The 21658-nt window shown below is 41.4% G+C and overlaps 1 protein-coding gene across 1 annotated transcript; it reads right to left on the reverse strand.

Moving 5' to 3' along the window:
• Positions 1-1777: 1777 nt before the first annotated feature.
• On the reverse strand, positions 1778-20215 carry RGS13 (regulator of G protein signaling 13; the record flags this gene model as incomplete). Its single annotated transcript, XM_081223975.1, has 4 exons — positions 1778-3118; positions 4244-4410; positions 16862-16923; positions 20151-20215. 4 exons carry the CDS (start codon positions 20213-20215, stop codon positions 2933-2935), a joined length of 480 nt encoding a protein of 159 aa, XP_081080101.1. The 3' UTR covers positions 1778-2932.
• Positions 20216-21658: the final 1443 nt, after the last annotated feature.

The following is a 21658-nucleotide window of genomic DNA, read 5'->3' on the forward strand; positions in this document are numbered from 1 at the left end:
TGTGACTGATAAGTTATAAACAGGAAAGTGCTTGTCTCTGCCAAGATGCTTGCATCTGAATTGTACAAATCTCTGTCGCTATCTTTCTTTGGAGAAGATAAGACTTTATTTTTATGAGGAAACAATGAAGGCTTATCTTGTACATCTCCAGAATTTGAAAATCTTTATCTAAAAATGGGGGAAAAATCATTAATACATCCAGGTTCTGATATCAGAACTCTAACAATATGTTTTTAATTTATTAATCTGAAAATATAAGGATAAAACAAATATCATGTAAAAATGTGTTAATGTGAATATATCCTTGTAGCCATTTGATAAATACAATCAATTTTTGAGTTGTTTTAATAAAATGAAATATTTATTAATTTTTAATAATCCTAAGAAAAACAAACAGAATTTAAGATCGTTAAGTTAAAATAATCTGAAAACTAATTTAACTGTCAGTCACATGAAACACATACTTCCACATAGAGTTCTTGAACAGATAGCACTTTAAGTTTAAATTCTCTGTTCCTAAGTAAAAAAATTTAGAACTCCCTCAATTGGTGTTAAAACCACAGAATAGTTCATTATCCACTTTCCCATGAAAACATCAATTTTTGGAGGAATTCCTCTTCAAAATGAGTCCAAGCTTGAAGGAAACGATGAATACATTAGTAATGGGATGTAAAAGCACACTGCATGTGGCTCATTCCATCAGCTAGACCCATTTCTTTATTTTATAGGTGAAGAAACTGAGGCCTATTGGTACTAGAGGTGCAGAGAGAGACATGAGGTGTGTGAATAGGCGCTAATCCAGTTGCTTTTTGTTTCTTGTCGCCATGTGGCACCTTGCCTCCCCAACATGAGGTGAACGTGCTCTGAGGGCTGGGCAGAGGGACTGTATTTGGAAGGTAAAATCAGTACATAAGCAAAACTGAAAATTCTAGACTTGTCCTGTGTTGGAGTGCAAGGGGAAAAATAAGTAGCAAAGGATGTTGGTTATTCCATTTATTAGTTACATCAGTGTTTGGCTGATTTAGTATAATTTGCGTGAGAAGGGTTCAAGGTGTCCTGAAACCATGTGTCTCGAGGCCATGGATGTATGACCTTTCTGACTTGCCCATGCATATACTCATTTGCTGATGGAGTGAGATGAGGAGACTATTTGAAACGCATGGAAACATTTTTTTTTTCTGGCATATTGTGCCTAGGGATCATTATCAAGTTCAGATATCTGAGACTTAAACCTGTATTCTTATACTGGTATTTTTAAAAGAAATAAATTCAGTGGATTAGATAAAATTGGACTACTGTGGTAACACCTTCTACAAGTAACTAGAGCCCCCATTAATCAGCTTTATACTTTTTAACAAAAAATATTCTCCTGCACAGCTAATTCTCTCTCCCAGAAATGAACCCCTGAATATTGATTCTATATTATAATAATTCTTTGTTTAATGAGAATAATTCCAGTTAATATTTATCTTCATGTGATACAGCTTAGGTTTATAGGTATTTTAAAATAGTAATGCTATTTCAGTCAAATTTGAGACCTGACATACTAAAACTAAAAATCTTGATCAGAAATTTCCTACAGTTAATTCTTTGGAAAAATGATATTAAATATTTTAAGTATCTTATTCTTTATCAAAAGTAAAGAATATTTATCCATTACTAAGGAACATTTATCCTGTGCTATGTGCTGAACAAAGCAAGTGAAACAGACATGAGTTCTTGCCTCTGGAATATTCTGACAGATTCTAAGAAGCTTCTATGACAGGGAAGATAAAAACAGTCTTTTACTGGAAAAATTACTTTATCATATCTTTGAAAAAAATCACATATTTATAAAGTTTTTAGTTTATATTTGGATTTATTGATTATCAAGACCATCATGATGGATTCAAATTGTGAGGAGAAAAACCTCGAAATATAGGAACCAAATTTTCTACCCTATAGCAATATAAGTATGAAAATACATGAGGAAATTCATACATTTAAATAGCTTAGACTCATTTGGAATTTTTCACATGTAGAAGATATATGCAATATAGAAGTTTAGTTATGAAAGTAATAGTAGGAAGATTTTATAGGTAAAATATCTCTCAAGAACACATCTTTTAATATGGCTTATGATATAATACAATTGATTATACTTTGAGTACCAAATTTGTCTACTAATTAAAGTTATTACGAGCACTCTATCTAAAGAGTACATTCACGCTAGAGACAAAACTCATATAGCTACAGTTTTTAAAGAACTGATCTGTGCATTATGACAGAAAAATTTCATTAAGAAGAAAACATCCATCTAGTTGGATTTCTACAGTAAAAACTTTATCACACTGTTGTCATGAAGAAAGACCTTCCTTCTCCTTATATATTAAGTGAGCTATGTAGGTATGCCATAAATTGTATCATTCATGTTATAAGAGTTCTGTAGTCCATCCTTTCAGGATCTGTTTCTCTTTGAGAACTAGAAATCAATTTATAGTTTGATTTCTTCTATTTCATTCCTACTCCATTTCTAATTTTTTTTTAATTTATGTATTTAATTTATTTATTTTTGGCTGAGTTGGGTCTTTGTTGCTGAACGCGGGCTTTCTCTAGTTGCAGCGAGTGGGGGCTACTCTTTGTTGCGGTGCGCGGGCTTCTCATTGCGGTGGCTTCTCTTGTTGCAGAGCTTAGGCTCTAGGCGCGTGGGCTTCGGTAGTTGTGGCTCGTGGGGTCTAGAGTGCAGGCTCAGTAGTTGTGGCGCACGGGCTTAGTTGCTCCATGGCATGTGGGATCTTCCTGGCCCAGGGCTCGAACCCGTGTCCCCTGCGTTGGCAAGTGGATTCTTAACCACTGCGTCATCAGGGAAGCCCTGATTTTTTTTTTAATATATTAAAAGCACAAAGCCAGGACTTTCAGTATACCATCTTCAATTTAAACTTTTGAGTGGTGGTCAATAATTGTTGTTGGGTTGAATAGTCTTGAGAAGTTTCTGGTACATTTCTGACTTTAGAAACCTGGGATAGGAATCCCTTTCCATGTGCATATGCACTATTTTTTGAGCCTCTTCAAAACATGTTTGAGTGGGTTCTTGAATATTCTTGATGATGGTTTCTCTTGTCGAACTGTCAATGTTAATCTGAAAAGTGAAATTACATGTGGAACATAAGTAGGCATAATTGAAGATGAAAATGGAATAGAAAGGTTTAATTTTTTCCTCCTCTCCTTTTCAGTGGAATAGGGTAAGTTTGTTTGCAGTTTCATTGGTATCTTAAAAGACTGATAAGAGATAAGCTACTTGCTTTTGAAAAAGTAAACATCCAACTCCACATCCCAGATTAAAAAAAAAAACAAAAAAAACTCCCCACAAAACATGAGGGCCAAGACCAGGGAAATACCAGAAACCGTTGCTTCCTTAGGCAGATACAAGTGGTTTGTTAGTGGAGTCTGCAAGCAAAGAGTTTATGAGATGGAGGCCTCTTTTAAAGAAAAGGGAAATTGGGGCTATTTTGAAGTTTATCTTCCTTAACAGTCATGAATGTTGATTTAACTGACTATGCCCTGAAATGGGAAGAAAGTGAAGAGGAGTGGAGAAATAGAGGAGAGAAATGGTTATTCAATAAACCAAGTATTTTCCAGACAAGAGTTTTGAGAAACAAGTCAATAATGTTGGACTCTCCTGAAAGACAGGAATCTCATAAACCACCCTCCACCCTTCTCCTCTTGACCAGAATGTTCATTCCTCGTTTTCTCTCCACCAGGAGGAGTCTCAGGGTGTCCGTTTCATTCATGACTCTTTATTTCCTTTCTCCAGTTGTAAGTGATTGGCAGGGATGTTGGTGTGGATGTTTGCTGAGTTTGCTGGTTTTAAACTAAGGTGAGCAGTGATGGCACCCTTTGCCCACCCCCACTGGGGAAGTCACCACGTCGGTGCTATCTGTTGTTTCGTGTAGTAGAGTCAATTCTTACAAGGACTTCTTTTTTTTTCCACTTTCCTGGGAATTAAGATAACTTAATGAGGAGAGGCTTTGGAGCCAGACAGGCCTAACTTTCCTACTTAACTGCTGTGTGACACTGAAGAAGTTAAATTAACTTCTCAGAGTCTCAGGTTTATTATCTGTAAAATAAGGTTAACAACACTGAGTACATAACACTATAGGAGGTACTGGATGTAAAGTGCTGGCACATACGTGTGCTTGACAGACACTGACGCTTTCCTGGGGTGTACTGGTTTCCGGTTGCTGGCATTGTCAGGTGTGGTTACCTCTCTAGGGGACTGTGGCTGGATGTAAGTCCTATAAAGCTTCTTGGCCCTAGAAGTTCTGCTCCTCTGTGAGGCAACTTTCTTATAGGTTTCACACGCCATCCAGAATTTAATATTTTCATCACTGTGCTCCATTTTTAAGTATGCTGCGTAGACTACTGGACCATCTAAAAGTAGAGGAGAAATCAGTTTATTTTCCTGGGTCAGCATCCTAAAAATATCTGAACAATATGCAATGCAGTTTAAAACTAACATCTGAATCAGAGCTCCCAAATTACTTAACAAGTGAGTATTATATAATGACACACACACACACACACACACACACACACACACCCCACCCCCACCCCCACACACATCTCTGAAGCATGTGTTGACAGTGCCAGTTAGTGGTGGGGTCATTCCTTCATTCCTTTATTCTGTGTTACTCAGAGCAAAATGCCCACTAGTGTGGCCGGGTCTAGGATGGAATAGGTCACAAGGACGCAGAAACAGGACTTAAATGGCCTCAGTGGGAGAGAGCTCTGATCATGAAACTGACATGAAAAATCTAAAACCTCAGTACAAACTGGAGGGTAAGAGCAAGGTTTAGAATCTAAACAGGCAGGTCAGGGTTGAAAGGAAAATGTCCAGAAGCATGTAGAAGTGATAAACTGATCAGGCTGTATAGCCCGGGGTGTTTCTCGTATCCAATTAGAGCAGGAGAACATGGATAATGAACAATTCAACTTCATATCCGTGGTTTATGGTTCACACCAGAAATGAAGGACGAGGCAGGGAATGGAATTTGGATAGGGTGTTGGAACCTACCTCAAAATCCAGAACAGGGGCTTCCCTGGTGGCGCAGTGGTTGAGAGTCCACCTGCCGACTGGGGGGACACGGGTTCGTGCCCCGGTCCGGGAAGATCCCACATGCCACGGAGCGGCTGGGCCTGTGAGCCATGGCCGCTGAGCCTGTGCATCCGGAGGCTGTGCTCCGCAATGGGAGAGGCCACAACAGTGAGAGGCCCGCGTACCACAAAAAAAAAAAAAAAAAAAAAAAAAAATCCAGAACAGGACAGTGAGGATGTGCAGAACAACCATTAAGAGACACTTGATGCCAGAGATGGTCATCCTCAGCTCTGGTCTTTTCTGAAGTGGGAAGATAGGGGCAAACGTGTGGGAGGAACTTTCCCAATTGAGCCACTATTTTGTGGGCACCAGTGTTTGAAGAAGAGGGTTAAGTGAGTTTTCACAAATCTAACACATTAATCAGAATCTTTGAGGGGGGATCAAGTATTCTCAAGATTGAAGATGAACCCTCTGAGAAAAATATTAAACTTCTTTTGGTGACTAGGAAGTCTCTTGGCATATCTGAGAAATTGAATTGCTAAATGATAAGACAACGTAACTTCCCAACAATAGTGACAGAAATGTGTATGTAGGCACATTGAACACGTGATGAAACATAGGATTTTGACTAACAATATCTTAGTATTGTTAACCGTTACAAGAAATAATAGTAATCAGAGGGAATAGCAATGGTGAGTAAACTCGTATTTTCCTAGATCTTCACGTTAGAGGTTGGATCTAATGAGTTTCCCAGCACCAGAAAGCCAGGCTCCTTGACTCCTTGGCTTCTACTGCTCTGTCACCACTGATACAAAAATAAAGACAACAGTTAAGGTATTCTGTATTCAAGAGAAAAACTCAAACAGAGGCAGATTCTAATAACACCTTCTAAGGAGGCATTAGGGTTGGGGAAAGCTGGTGATCTGCAAGAAATGTGCTATCCTAGGAAGACACAAAATTAGAGCTTGGTTCATTAGTATCATGGGAGCAAGTGTAGCCTTCACGCCATTGGGTGAGAGATGGTTCAAAAGAAGCATTGTTTGAATTGAGAGGACAGACGAGATGGGGGTAGGGCTTGTATAAAGATGTAACAAGGAAAGGATATGGATTTGGTATTTCTACCCAATGGGAGCATATATTTTACCTTACACTTAAAACAAGAAGTTTGTTTTCACAGCAATTAACTTTAAGATGTGCCTCACCTCATCACAGACACAGAAAGCTGGGGTCAGAGAATGCAGATGTAGCAATTGGTATTCCTATTAGAGAAACAGCTGAATGGGTAGGCAAGCCAAAAAAACAAAACAAATCAAAACAGAAAGCCATTTCTGGCATAAAAGTGAAGCTGGAAGCCAGTAATTTGCAGTGTGTATTGAAAGAACTAGAATCCTGTTTAAGAAAATAAAAAGCAATTTTTTGTACTTAGAGAAATTTTGACTGAGTGCTTCATTAGGAACAGAAAATAAGGATCCTAAAATAAATGAGTTATGGAATAGGAAAAAAAACAAGCTACCAGATGAAATCTACAGATCCTGGAATGAGACTTAGCCACCAGGCTGCTTGCATGGGTTAAGCGGATGGGGTGGGGGGCAGGTGGGGGGATAATTTGGAAACCAGTGTTAGATTACATGTTATACTATTCCAAATTTGTGTTTATATTTATGTTTAGCTTAACTGTATAGTAAAATGTTTAGGGATTTTTATTCTAGAAGCTGCCTGCATCTGTATCTGCCTTCTTTGACTTCCCTCCTGATTGAGTGGAGGAGGGGTCTTCTGGGGCTGGCCGAAGGGTTCAGCAGTTCTCAACATTCCCGAGTCCTCTGCTGATGAACCCATCCGTGTGTTGCCACATGTATTTTTCTATAGATACCCGATGCGGTAGACGGTGGTATTGTTCTCAGTTATTCCTGCCCTTCTTGGAGGAGGATTGTACTTTCATGTCCCACTTACTTCAGCCTTGCTCATTGGGCTTGTGTCAGCCAATGACACCCGCGCACAGTGTCATGTGCAGGTCAGGCAGAAGGCTTCAGGAGGACTATCAGGTGGTTCTGCGCTTGCTCCCCACCCCACCCCCCAAAAAAACGTGAGAAGGATGCATTCTGGAAGAGCTGCTCCTTTAGTCTGAAGGCCAGAATAAAGACCTGCAACAGAGCTACAGTTGACCCAGTCATTGTGTAGCATGAACAAGAAATGCACCTTTCTTGTAGATTAGTGAGATTTTAGTACCACATATTACTGTATCATATCCTAGTGAAAGCTAACCTGGACCGCTTGAACTTGTCTGATATTACGGATAGGACTCTGGTGTGTAGAACAAGTAGCTCACATGATTGGTATGTTTTATAGAATTTTGTCTTCATTAGGCTAATTGTTATGTAAGTTAAGCAGCTGAAAATAGTTGTACAAAAGTGTTCCAGGGGGACTTCCCTGGTGGCACAGTGGTTAAGAATCCGCCTGCCAATGCAGGGGATTCGGGTTTGAGCCCTCGTCCGGGAAGATCCCACAGGCTGCAGAGCAGCTAAGCCCGTGCTCCACAACTACTGAGTCTGCGCTCTAGAGCCCGCGAGCCACAGCTATGAGCCCACATGCCACTATTACTGAAGCCCATGCGCCTAGAGCCTGTGTTCCACAACAAGGGAAGCCACCGCAATGAGAAGCCCGTGCACCGCAAGGAAGAGTAGCTCCCGCTTGCCGCAACTAGAGAAAGCCCGCGCTCAGCAACGAAGACCCAATGCAGCCAAAATAAATAAATTAATTAAATAAAAGAAAAAGAAACTGTTCCAGGAATCCAAGCAGTTATTAAAGTCAGAACTGAATTGCTCACTTTAGAATTTCTATTGACTCATACAACAAGGGGATTACAAGGGGGGAGAGCCTTTTCCAAATCAGGCGATGCAGCCCAGTGCGGCCCGTTCTGAGGTTTTAAATGATGCTCCTTTCTGAGCACTAATGCTCCAGAGACCGTGATTCTGCTTGAGCAGAGTAATAGGGATAAACAGGAGAATTGCTCATTAAACTGAGAAGATGGAAGAGCTAGGTTTATGTCACACGTAGTGTACGCTTTTTCCTTGAAGAATGAGAGTGGTGCCTTTGGGACTCCCTAGTGTGTGCTTTTTTTTTTTTTTTTTTTTGCGGTACGCGGGTCTCTCACTGTTCTGGCCTCCCGTTGCGCAGCACAGGCTCCGGACGCGCAGGCTCAGCGGCCATGGCTCACGGGCCTAGCCGCTCTGCGGCATGTGGGATCTTCCCGGACCGGGGCACGAATCCGTGTCCCCTGCATCGGCAGGCGGACTCTCAACCACTGCGCCACCAGGGAAGCCCCTCTAGTGTGTTCTTTACAAATTAGTCACTGAAATTAGTATTTCTGTGACACACAAGGTGACACATGCTGGTATCTTTGTTGTTGTTGTTGTTTTTTTGCGGTATGTGGCCCCTCACCGCTGTGGCCTCTTCCGTTGCGGAGCACAGGCTCCGGACGCACAGGCTCAGCGGCCATGGCTCACGGGCCCAGCCATTCCGCGGCATGTGGGATCTTCCCGGACCGGGGCACAAACCCGTGTCCCCTGCATCGGCAGGCGGACGCCCAACCACTGCGCCACCAGGGAAGCCCCCATGCTGGTATCTTGATGTAAATAGAAAGGAAACATGACATTCCTCTTGTCTGAGTCAGAATGGTGCCCCATCTATTCCAGGATTGTTTTCTGCAAGGCGGCAAGGCTCATGGCATGCATTAAATCCTAAAAATGGGCTGTGTGGCAGTCTGCCACCAGAAAAGTGTCTAAAATTATGTTAAATCCATTTTATTTTTAATATGTACCACTGGGGAAAATGAATTCCATAATTCTACCAGCCTCTGTGTGCAGTTTTAAAATAAGTCTGTTTTATTGAAATTCTCTGGTTTGCCTTGTATGATATTAACCATTTCTGGTTTTTCTCCTAACTTCTCTTTGCTGTATTATTATAAAAGCAACTTAAATACAGAAATTTGTTAACAACTTGATATATTTCCTTTCACTCTTTCAGTCCTTTGTTCATGTTTAACTTTCTACCTAAACAGTATTCATTTAACTTGCTACCTAAACAGTATTCATTCATCTTCACAAATACAGACACACTCTCAAATTACCTTATTGGCATTATACAATGAAAGCAATTTTGTATCACTCTTTCATACTTAATATGGTGTAGCAAACACTTTCTCTTATTTACTCTTTTTTTTTCTCCTGTTTACTCTTAAAGGTCATGTAATAGTCCATTGTGTGACTACTACACTGTATTATATTTAGCCGTGCTACCATTATCGAATATTTAGATTATTTCCCCTTTATATGTTGTAAAGTATTCTACATTGACCGTTTTGGTTTATAAATCTTTGCATCTCTAATTATTTCCCTAGAATTAAAAGAGTAGAATTACTAGATTGATGATGTAATATTTTTGGAGACTCTTGATACCTATTGTAAAATTGCTTTCAGAAATATTTCATTGTTTTTCATTAGTAATAGCAGTGTTGACATGTCTACACACTCCTTCCTTCCCAATCAGATCGGGTAAAACCAGTGACTTGTAATTATTTAAATTTGTGTTTTAAAAATATTAATGCTTAAACATTTTTTCTTTATTCCAGACCATTTCTTTTCTTTCTGTGAACTTCAAATTTTTTGTCCATTTTTCTTTTGCATTGTTACTGTTTTTTTGAATTTCCAGGTCTCTTTGTATATTAAAGACACTATCTGTTTTATTTATGGCATTATCTTCTGTTTTACTTTTACATGTTACTTTTGTTTATGATTTGGGGGGAATATTTGTAAAATATCTAATCTGAAAAAGCCTAAGTTCATCCATCTGATCTGCTTTCAATCTTTTCTGCACTCTTATTAGAGAAAAATCTGTAAAACGAAAATCCGGCCATGGCCCTTTATTTATAGCCTTCAAACTTTCCCATTGCTCTAATGGTAAAACCCCTACCTCTTGGCAGCGGCTGCAGGGCGCATGAGGATACCGCACTGTCTACCTCTCCAACCTCATCCTGCCATGCCTGAACACCGTCCTGGTTTGCGCCTTGCTCTTCCTGGCCAGGTAGTGTGTTACTGCCATGCTGCTGTATATGCAGTTGCTTCTGTGTGGCGGGCTTTATACCCTGATCTAAGACTCAGGTTTGGTATCTCAGTTTCTGAAGAAAATCTCTCTGAAGCCCCTGTCCCCACAGCAGGTTAGATAAGTGCTTCCTGTCAGTTGACAAGCAGCACCTAGTCCACACTTATTTTCATTCTCATTTATCTCCCTCTGTACCACAGTCTGTTCTGTTGGTTGATTTACTTCTCTTACTCTCCCCTCGCCTGCAAGCCGTTTGAGAACAAGCACTGCAGTCACTCACCTTTGCATGCCCCATGCCTACGTGCTGCCTGACGGATAACAGGTACCCAGTAAAGAAACGTTTGTTAATCTAGGCTTTTGGATCCCTCGTGCTTCTGTATTTTTTATTTTTTATTTTTTTTGCTGTACGCAGGCCTCTCACTGTTGTGGCCTCTCCCGTTGCGGAGCACAGGCTCCGGATGTGCAGGCTCAGCAGCCATGGCCCACGGGCCTAGCCGATCTGCGGCATGTGGGATCTTCCTGGACCGGGGCATGAACCCGTGTCCCCTGCGTCGGCAGGCGGACTCTCAACCACTGCGCCACCAGGGAAGCCCCGTGCTTCTGTATTTTAAAGAGACTGTCTGTAGATTTTGAAAACTAAAGAGGCAGGCTCTAATTATTCAGCATCCAGGGAGCACCAAAGAACAGAGGATTATACCTGGCAAGCTGTTACTTTTTGGTTTCTTGAGAGCGAGACAGAAAATGTACTAACTGAACATTGAGGTCTACAAAAGGCCAGGTTTGTTGTTGTTCTGTTGTTTTCCCTGCAAGGTCAGGACATGCATGAAAAGTTAAAGAAGACAAAAGTGCTGGCGGGAAGGGTGAGGCATGGCAGCATGGGGATTATGAGGGATGGCGAGGGGAGCCATGGCAACAGCTGTGGGTAGCGGCGCTGAGACTAAAGGGTGGTGTAGGGAGCTGCCAGTCCCCAGTGAGCAGCACGGAATCTCACGGATGAGGAGAGCCGAGGGACACACAGGAGGGAACAGCAATGTCCCTCAGTGACCTGTGGTGTCCACTCTCTGCCGTGATGCACTGCGGTGCCTTCAGCACTGCGATAATCCTGCACTTTCCATCTGGCATTTCCAAGGCTGTCCATGGTGACTGTGATCGCTGAGAAAGGGAGGGAAGCGTTCAGTACATTTAAGGATGATGTTGGCCAAGCTTAAGATTGATGCAAATTCTGGGATTCAGAACCCCTGCCGATCCAGAAGGGCTTAACTGTATGTCTGCTCTTGTGTCTGTGCCGGAGTGCACACAACAGGCCGTGGAAGAATACGCAGTTGTGCTTTCTCACTTGAAATCACCACTGCAAATTTTAAAATGGGCCCCCAGCATCTCCCTGTCGTCCTGCCGTCCTCCCCTAATATCGTGGCTCTCCAGCCCTCCAGCAACTATTTCCCGTCCCCTCCTTTCACAATGCAACTCATCCTCTCCTCAGCTGCTGACGACCCTGCTTCAAATTTAGCTGAGAACACAGGTTTGATTAGGTGGAGATTCCCTTGCCTTCTCTCCACCAAATCAACCAACCTACCTCCGCTGGGACCTGCCCTTTCCGACTCTCCTCCTGAGAGGAAGGGATCCCAGTTGCTTTTTGGGGGGGCCAAACAGTTCACTTGTGGCTCCCACCTGATTTTGCTTTCCCTGTTGCCTTGCACTGCTCCTTTGCTCTTAAAGTCGCCTCCACTCTAGTCTGTGTCATCCGTTTCTTCCTCTCCAATGGTTGCCGTCATCTGCAACTATGCTGCTTTATTTCCCAGGTAAAACCGATAACAGCTACTGACGCTTTACGCCCAGTGTGGACCGCATTCACGCTTCCTTCCAGTCTCCGTGCTTTTCTCTGATGAACTTCACAGCAAAATCTATGTAAATCATTCCCTGTAGCGTCTGCCTTGCTTCCTCTTGTCCAGTCCATCCCCACCGTGCTGCTCTTCTCTTGGCACGGTTGACGTCATGTTGCCCCACCCGATGGTCCATGTTCCTTCCACGTCTCACCTGACTTCCCGGCAGCCTTAGACACAGTGCACACCTCCCTTCTTGAAACGCTGTCTCCTCTGCCTCCCGTGATGACATGCTGTCCTGTCATTCTTCACTCACTTGGTGCTCCTTTAACATCTCCTTCACAAGCTCCTTCTCTTCCCTGGATATGGAAATACTGGTGTGCATCGAAGCTCCACGTCTGGATCTCTGCTCACCTCTCTCTGAACTCTCCCTCTAAGTGAACTCATAGGGCCATGGCTTCGATTAGCATCTATATGCTAATTACACCAGGTTTTGTCTTCCCTACTGAGTTCCAGTCTTACCTGGTTTATTGAAATAGCCTTCTAACTAGTCTCTCTGCTTCTTTTCTTCAGAAGAGAACGAGCGCGTACTTTTATTGATTTTTTTCTTTTATTGACTTACAATATTATGTTAGTGTCAGGGATACAACATAGTGATTTGATATTTTTATAGATCATACTCCATATAAAGTTATCATAAAACATTGGCAGGATTCCCTATACTGTACATCGCATCCTTGGGTCTTCTGTGTTTTATACCTAGTAGTTTGTATCTCTTCATCTCCTCCCCTCCCTTGCCCTCCCCACCCTCAGAGGGTATTTCTCAAAGCACACTAATGCTTGTTACTTTGCATTTAAGGCCTTTCATGTGGCCTGTAAGGCCCTGTGCTCCTGTTAGGCTGCATTTCTTTGGCTAATTGAAGGCACTAACCTCATTCGTATCTCAGGGTCTTCTGAACACGGTTTCCCTCTGCTTGGGCCGCTCTGCCCCCAGACCCCAGTATGGCTGGCCGCTTCTCGTCATTCAGTTCTGAGCTCACATTTTACACCTTCCGACAGTTTGTCTCTAATCATCCCGTTGAATTTCCCTCTTACCCCTGTCTTTCTTTGTAATACGACCTGGTTTTATTTTCTTCAAAGCACTTATTACGTTCTGGAATTAATTAAGCTATTAGTTGGCTTTCCTGTTTGTCTCTCTCCTCCCTCTAGGGGGTGCACACGAGCTGAGCACAGTGACCCTCTAGGCCTCTTTCACTGTATACTGTCCAGTGCCAGGAAGGTCAGCCAGACACATGGAAGGATTGAATGACTCATCCAAGGGCACTAGTTGCCATTTTAAACTTATTTTTATTTATATTAAGCATACTTTACTCGGATATTAGTGGGAAACCCCTATCCTCATCTTTTGAGATTTGGCCAAAGAATATTATTTACGTATGAGCCTTCTGCATTCTTTTCTGGCATTCTTTTCTGATATTTTAATCAAAATCAAATTTAAAACCTTGATTAATCAAAGTTTTGATTGTAATTATTTTTTAGTCTTGACCTTTCCCGTTTGTAGAGTCCTCAGCGTTTAGGTGATCATTGGTGTTCCCTGGTATCGCAGTGGTTAAGAATCCGCCTGCCAATGCAGGGGACATGGGTTCGAGCCCTGGTCCGGGAAGATCCCACATGCCACGGAGCAACGAAGCCTGTGCGCCACAACTACTGAGTCTGCACTCTAGAGCCCGCGAGCCACAACTACTGATCCACGTGCCACAACTACTGAGCCCACGTGCCACAACTCCTGAAGCCTGCGTGACTAGAGCCCATGCTCCACAACAAGAGAAGCCACCGCAATGAGAAGCCCATGCACTGCAACGAAGAGTAGCCCCCGCTGGCAGCAACAAAGACCCGATGCAGCCAAAAATAAAATTAAAAAAAAAAGTTATTACTACTTTTATGCCCATTTGAAAATAATTTTTTTCCTAAAATCTTGGATGTTTGGAAACTTGAAGGACTTTCTATCATGTATAAACTTGGAACTTCTGCAGGGTACTTTCTCTTTAATTCATTGTGGAGATTTTTTTAATGAGACCAGTCTTCACACCAAATCCCGAGGAATACTACACACTACATTTTTTCATTGAAAGAAGCACTTGTTTGTCTTCACTGTACTTATTTCTTTTAAAACCGTTTCCTATCTTTAAAGTACTTACAGTCAGAACTCTATCATTTTACAACAATCTGAGTCATTTAAGTCCCAGCTCAAAATTTGCCTCTTGTGAGAATCTTTGCCATGTGGGTTTCTGAACTACATATTCTTAGAAATTGCTTTTTAATCTGTGTGGAGGCATCTGTGTGTCTTAGCTAGAGGATGCATTTTACTCCTGTGCTTGTTTAATGTAAATGCAGTCTATTCTCTGGCACATTTAATGTTTGGATTCTTAGTTTTATCTTTCGGATTGTGTGTCCCATAGAATGACTTATTTTATATTTTATCACCTTTTTATTACATGATTGTTGAATTTTTACATGAATTTCACAGTAATTCAATTTCTGGTAAGGTTAGTACCCTGTTTTTGGCAATTTTTGTAAAGAGCAGTATGCTGTCTTCCTGTCCTCATCTTTTTCTTTAGACTTTACTTATTCTTATGATGCTAGATCTCTAAATTGCTAATTCTAGCCAAGATCCCACTTGAAATTTTTTTCTGAGTAATTAACTTTATTCACTTAGTTTATGAGGCTGCCAGGATTGGCACAGAAACTCTTACACAATCTGGTTTGGCGTTTTGATCTTTTCTTACTAATGTTTGTCTTGTATTTATTCATTGAACATTTATTGCATGCCCATTAGGTACAAAGCACAATTTCGGCCTCTGGGAGATAAGATGAAAGGTGGATGAGAAGTGATCTGTGCTCTAAGGGAATTTACAATCTAGTGAGAAAGCAGCTGTGGAAAAAAATCCAGGACACGAAATTGCTACAATTAGAAGCAAAGTAAACAATGATACCATCAAATAGAAGAGAGAGAGAAAAATATTTCCAGGAGGTTTCCAAGAGGAGAAAGTGGAACTTGAATTTTACCTTTAAGGATGGGCAGAGTAGATAGAGGAGACAGAGAGGCAAAAGCCTGGACCAGGAGAGCTGGACGTGTAGAAGATGGGGCAGGCGTCACAGGGGCGGAAGGGCATGTCACGTGTGGGGACAGAGCTGGAGGTAAGGGTGAGAAAGTGCGTCAGGTTAGGTATAGAGTCCTGAAAACCAGGTTGGAGATTTTGGACTTTTGGGTGGGCAGCAGAGAAAAAGGCATGCTATTCAAGACAAGCACTTTATTTCTAAGAGAAATAACTCTCAGTCACTGTGTGTCTCCTCTGTATCAGGCATTGAGCGAGGGGGTGTATATTTAACCTGCATAGGAATGCTGAAAGGATACATGATATTATGCCGTTTTGCAGATGAAGAATAATAAACTCCAAGAGGGAGATTAATCTGGCAATGCCGCACAATATGGATTACTGGGGGTTGGGACGAACTCTGAATTATTAACAGAGACTCAGTCAGGATAGCCAACTGAACATACACTTTAGTCTCTTCCTCCTATACCAATGTCCTAAAATTGACCAAAAGGATACATATCTTAAAATTTGCCGTCATGCTGGCAAACCAGATCACGAACTATGAGGTACATCTGAAAAGTGAGAGGCGGGGATGGTGGCATCCGAGAAAGAAAGCGTGGCCTTCAGTGCCCACTGGGAAGGGCTGCTACCTGAGGTGGGCCCTCAGGTGGTGACAGAGCCTGGAGCTGTGGGTCCCAGCACTGTGGGCGCCGTGGAATAAGAGCCAGGCCGGCTGGCTAAGGTGTTTCAGTAGGAGTAGCCAGGGCTCCGCACCTGTGCCATGGCCCTCGAGGCCAGGTGGCGACAGCTGTCTCCGAACCAGGGTGGGGGGGCCCTTGAGTCGAGAGGAGCAGGCAGGACCCCAGGAACATGGTGAGCCTTGGGGGACAGAAAGCCCCCTGCCCAGGATAACTGCTGGCACCCCTGCCAATTTAAACCTTGGGTATCACAGCTAACTCCCCTCCCACAGTCAATAGATGTAAACAGATTAAACGTTCACAGAGAAGCTAACAGGGAATCTCAAATAAAAAAAGGTCTAGAGCAAATCATTAGCAGACGTTGGAGGGGAACAAACTGCATTTTGAAAAAAGTGCCAAGTTCAGCAAACAGAGGAATTTTCTTTGAGTGCGCCCTAATTTTTCTCTGCGCCTGTCCTCTGGTGTTTATCACTTCCTACAGCCTCCCCATTTCCTACCCCAGACACAGTTGACTGCTCCTTCCTATGTCCTGTGTTGAGCCTCTGACTTTATCTTCCTCACATCCACTGCTATCACCTTCCATTTATACCATCTGAGTTCTGACACTGATATATAACTAAATATGGACTTATATGAAGTCCCACTTAAATCAGACACTGATAAAGTTAGAAGCAAACTTTGAGGATTTTTAGAATATCAAAACTCAAATTTATTCTTCTCAAGGCACTAAGAAGAGGAAATTGTTAGTTTTTTTTTAAATTATAACTTCAGAAAGCTACAGGAAGGCAGTATATTTCAGTATGTATTACTACTTAAGCATATTTTCCAAGGGATTTTACACATATACCTGTGAAGAATAAATGTTCACAATGACTAATCTTGCTTTAATTAACACCAAAGAAAATAATACTGGTTGACACGGCAAACTATTTTCAGGTTTCTTTTTTTAACCGTGGCAGTTGCTGTTTAGAAGGCTATGAGAAGCGCAGCAAACATACATCACCAAGTTCCCTCATTTTCCTCCAAGAATAAAACTGGCTAGTTATTAAAAAATGATATGTACATGATACTCACATTTCGTAGCCATCAACTTTTCAAAAGACTGGGCCCACTGTAATGCTTCCTCCAGAGTAAGGCTTTGAAAAGAAACAAAAGGTGCTCATTGCACTAAAATATTCTCAAGCTTTTTCTGAACTAAATAGGAATATGCTTTCTTGAAAATAATGCCCAAATATAGTTATACTCTATTTGTGTGTAGTTTTGGATGGAAATTTATTTCCCAGTGATCTTTTACGTTTTATTTTTACTTTCTAAGTGATTAGAATTATAAAAATATAAAAGTAGAAAAAACATGAAAATCTGATAAAATAAATTTTAAAAGATAAAGAACCAGAGTTTTATAATCTCTGTGGCCCAGATTACCATTGTTAATATTTTGATGTATTTCTTTTTAGTTTTTTGGTTGTATGCATGTTTGTGTGCTTTTAACCAAGAAGTAATCATTCTCTGCATATGTGTGTGCATACTTTATATGTGTGTGGGGTGTGTATATACATGTATATACACACACACATATATATATGTATATATACCCTTTTAATAAGCCTTTTACGTCTTCACAATTTATAGTGTTATAATTTATAGTTGTAAATTTATTTATTTATATTTTTGATTAGGGAAATATTATTTTATCTCTAGATGAGTAATTGTAAATTTATCATCACTGGGAGTCAGTATCATTTATAGTGACCATGAAGTATTCTACAAGGGGGCATTCCATAGTTTACATAATTATTCTCAGTGAGTGTTTTGATCATTTCTAATTTTTCACTAATAAAACCAAATATAACCCAGCTGTCATTGAGGCTTGCCATGCCCGCAGTCAAGGTAATTCCTTAAGAGATTAACAGAAGTAGAATCAATGCTTCTAAAAGAGTGATACGTTGTATGCCGCTGCCACCAGCAGTGTGTGTGCTCATTTATCTGTTAGACTCTTAGAGTTTATCCACAAAACCTAGTGGCACACATAACTTTTTATCTATTATGTATAAATATTTTCTTTGTCTGTTATTTGCTCTATATTTTTTTACCTTGACGGTTTTAGTTTTTATCACTGTGAGTAATGTGTCAAGTTACATTTGACCTAAACATATGAAAAAGGCTATTTACCATTTTGAAAATATCTGTGGAAGATACTGGCTTCAAGACTTCATTTCTTTCATTTTGGTGGGCTTTATGAGGTGAATTGGTAAGCGACTGTTCTTCAGAATCACTTTCTTTCCCTCCTTTAAAATACTCAGTCCGTTCATTGCCATTCGGTTTATGATACATTCTTATTTTTCCTATTTTTAATAACCACATCTAATCAAAAGCCACTATAGATACAAGCAAGCACTGCCCATTGGCTGTCACCTGGTATAGTTAGCTCAGTACTCAGTGTTGAGGGGACAGCCATCTGCATTAGCAGGTACTTAACACAATGAAAGAAGATTAGTTAAAGAGGTTAAAAAGTAACCTGGGACATAGAAAAATATTGGGAGTCCTAGAAAGGTCAAATATCCTTTGTTTTCTGAAAGTTCAGGTGGTACTTGCTAGTTCTAGATGGACTGTTTGCATCAGCACTGAGGCTTAACAGTGCACTGCCGTTGAGATTGCTTTCAGCAAACATTTCCATGAAATGGTGTCAGACTCCTTGTTCCTTTCTCGTATTAGAACTATAAAAACAGAAACCTAAAATCACCTTTTCCAATCCATCGAAATGAAAAGTGCTTGGCAAGGTGTCCTGCAGACCTTACTGTCATATAGGAAAGAAGAAAAGCTACAGTGTGAGAGGAGATACCATCACTGTCCTGGGTTACCTCAAAGTTTGGTGTTGGTGGTTGTTGACAAGGGAATACCTGTGCCTCTAAGGGTCGTGAGTTTATGGAGATGCATTGTGATTGGGGTAATTATGGTTGGGGGTAAACCTGTGAAGTAAAATTTAGTTTTGGTTGAATCCCATTTTTGCTTGTAATTTTTTCTGAGTATTTCACCAATTTCATGCTGTCCCGTGGCTACCAGTTTCCCTTAGGGTAATTCTAAACACCTTTGTCCCCTCATCCACTGGAGTTTCTAATAACAGACTCCACTTTTGTGTCCCCTCCTTTCTTCTGGACAGAGAGAGAGCAGGTACCAAACAGATATGGGAGCATTCTGAGACATCGCAACATTGCGGAGAGAGGAATGAGGAGTGTTTGGAGTCTGACAGTCCTGGGTTCTGATTTCTGTGCTGGACTTAATAGCTTTTGGTCTAACTTAAAATCTCCAAGCTTCAGTTTTATTATCCACAAAGTTACCCTGAAAATTAAGTTAGGTCAAGAACATTAAGCACTTATCAAATGACTATCATCTCTTGGTATGTGAGGCATGTGAATTCTCTTTCCTTGGCCTTCGCCGGCCCTGATGGTGGGTGTCAGGGCAGGTAGAAGGAAGGCGAGCGTTGATGGTGATGCTCTATGCGAATCATCAGCAGAAGAGAAGGAAGCTCTTCCCAAACCAGCCTTCTCGTCTTCCTTCTCACACAGGCCTGTGCAGTTCAGCAGCCTCAACTGGTCAATTGAAATGCTGAGCTTTGGGTCTTCCTGTCTCTCCCACCCACCACTGGAGACTCCGCATCCTCCAAACACACAGTAGCTGGTTTGCATTTTTGGATATTTGGATACCTCAGGGTGGGAGCCTGCATACCAGGAGTTCCGACTGTAGCAGGGATGTGTGGCCACGACTGAGTCTCCATGCAGATGAGATCAGGCTCTCAGGCTAACCTAACAGGGATCCTCGGCCTGGGGATTCTTCAAGGTGAGCAAATCCAGTCAAATGGTTTGCTACCCTCCTCAGGCATTCCGCTTTCCATTTTAATATAGCCACTGGCCCCATCTGAATGGCTTCATTTTGAGTTATGGCAAAATGTAGAAGAGACCTGGGAGCTTGGTGAGCATTTGGTTACCCCTCCAGTCTCACCTCTTCCAACCACAGATGAAGGTCTGGCACTTTGTAGATAGAGGGTTTGAACCATGTAAATATTTTGGATGAAAGAATCTCACTTTAACATATAAAATTTTAACAATATAAGACTTAAAAAAACCTAAGAATATTTGTTCATAAAAGACTCTCTAAAAACATTAAACTTGCCGAATTCTCAAGTGTAAACCATGAATAATGAAAATGGAACCTTAGTGCAACGCATGATTGCCCTTCTAGTGGAATTACATGTAAATGCAAATTTTTCTGAGCAAAATATATTAAGACAGCAGTTGAATAAACATACACCTACTTATCATGTGATAAATATACATTATAATGGTAATAGAATTTACATGCTACTTACTTTGAAGGAGGCCTCTTAGAGTCATCTCTGCACATCTTACAAATCCAACAATTCCGCCTGCTCATTTTTCTAAAGAAATGCAGCATATACTTAGTATAATCTAGTGATTTAAAATGATTATATATTAGAGTCAATTTCTAAAGAACAGACAAAGTTATAAATCATAAAAAAATAAGGATGGGTTCTTGAAGTTAATGGAACACACCCACTGGTGGGGATGGGAAGGAGGGAAGAGAATAAAATGACTCATCTCATAAATATTTTACAGGAATATAGGTGCTTTGAGTTGTGACTTTAGAACTCATCTGGCCCACCCGTTCTCTAATAACAGCTTTCAAAACATACAGCTCTCTGAAAAACTTTCCAGGTAGGGGCTCCCAGCAATGAATTCACCAACTCCCAAGTCTTCCCACTTTGGATAACTCTTATTTATAGAAAGATCTCTCGATATACTGAACAAGAATTGGCCTCTTTGTAATTAGCCAAACAAAATAGTGTAAACAGCCAAATAAAAAAATAAGCCTTTTTAAAGGCGGATTCTGAGTGGAGTGTTGCTTACCTGGCTTTCCCCTCTCTGGTCAGTGTAACTTTGACTTTAAAATTCAGGTAGAGGTTAGTCAGCCCAGGCTTTATCGACCATGTATGGCATAGAAGGTTTTTAACTCAGGACTTTGAGAAAAAAAAACATCAAACATTTGTTAAAAATGATTAAATCCACACTTCACAATGAGAGCCGGAAATGCTTTGCTAAATATATATTCACACTTATCTGCAGTGAGTTATTCAGGATAAAGAGTGAGTTTTATATCAGTCTTTACTGGTTCATGGGAAACATCTGTTGAACACTTGTTATGTACCAGGTTCTGGCTGCCGGGGGTCTACCTAGGTCCTGTCTTTCCTCTTCCCATCCTCACTAACAAGCAGTGAAAATTCACGTGGTGGGGGCTTTGCAACAGGAAGTACAGGGGCCCATGAGTACACATGGGAGGAGAACCTAACTGGACCCGGGGGTGGTTAGAGAAGACATCCCAGTAAAGCAGTAGCTGAGCTAGAACTACAGGGTGTGCAGGGATGTGTTGAGTGAAGGCGAGAGGCAGCCTGGGCCCAGGTTAGGAGGCAATGGGTCGAGTCCTCGTTGAGGAAATGAAAGGAATGTGGTCACTACATGAGTCCAGAGTATGGCAGGGAGAGAGCTCGGAGAGAAAGGCTCCAGAGTGTTCATTGCAGTAAGAACGTGGTGGGAGATGCAGTCCTAAGGGTGGAGGCAGAAGCCAAGCACGATGGGCCTTACACACCATCAGTTTCACAGTAAGAAGCTGAAAAGTCATTGAAGGTTTGAAAACATGGAATAGACGTGTTAACATTTGAAACTGGTTTTGCAGCAGAATGGATTGTAGGGCGGCCAGGGTGGAATGAGGGAGACCAGTTAGGAGGTGACTGCAGGAGTCCAGGTGAGCGATGTTACAAGCTTCGGAGAGGAAGGTCGCAGTAGCAGTGTTGGGAAGGGG

This window comes from Mesoplodon bidens (assembly GCF_964165515.1).
Source record: "Mesoplodon bidens genome assembly, chromosome: 2".
In the NCBI taxonomy this organism is placed as follows: domain Eukaryota; kingdom Metazoa; phylum Chordata; class Mammalia; order Artiodactyla; family Ziphiidae; genus Mesoplodon; species Mesoplodon bidens.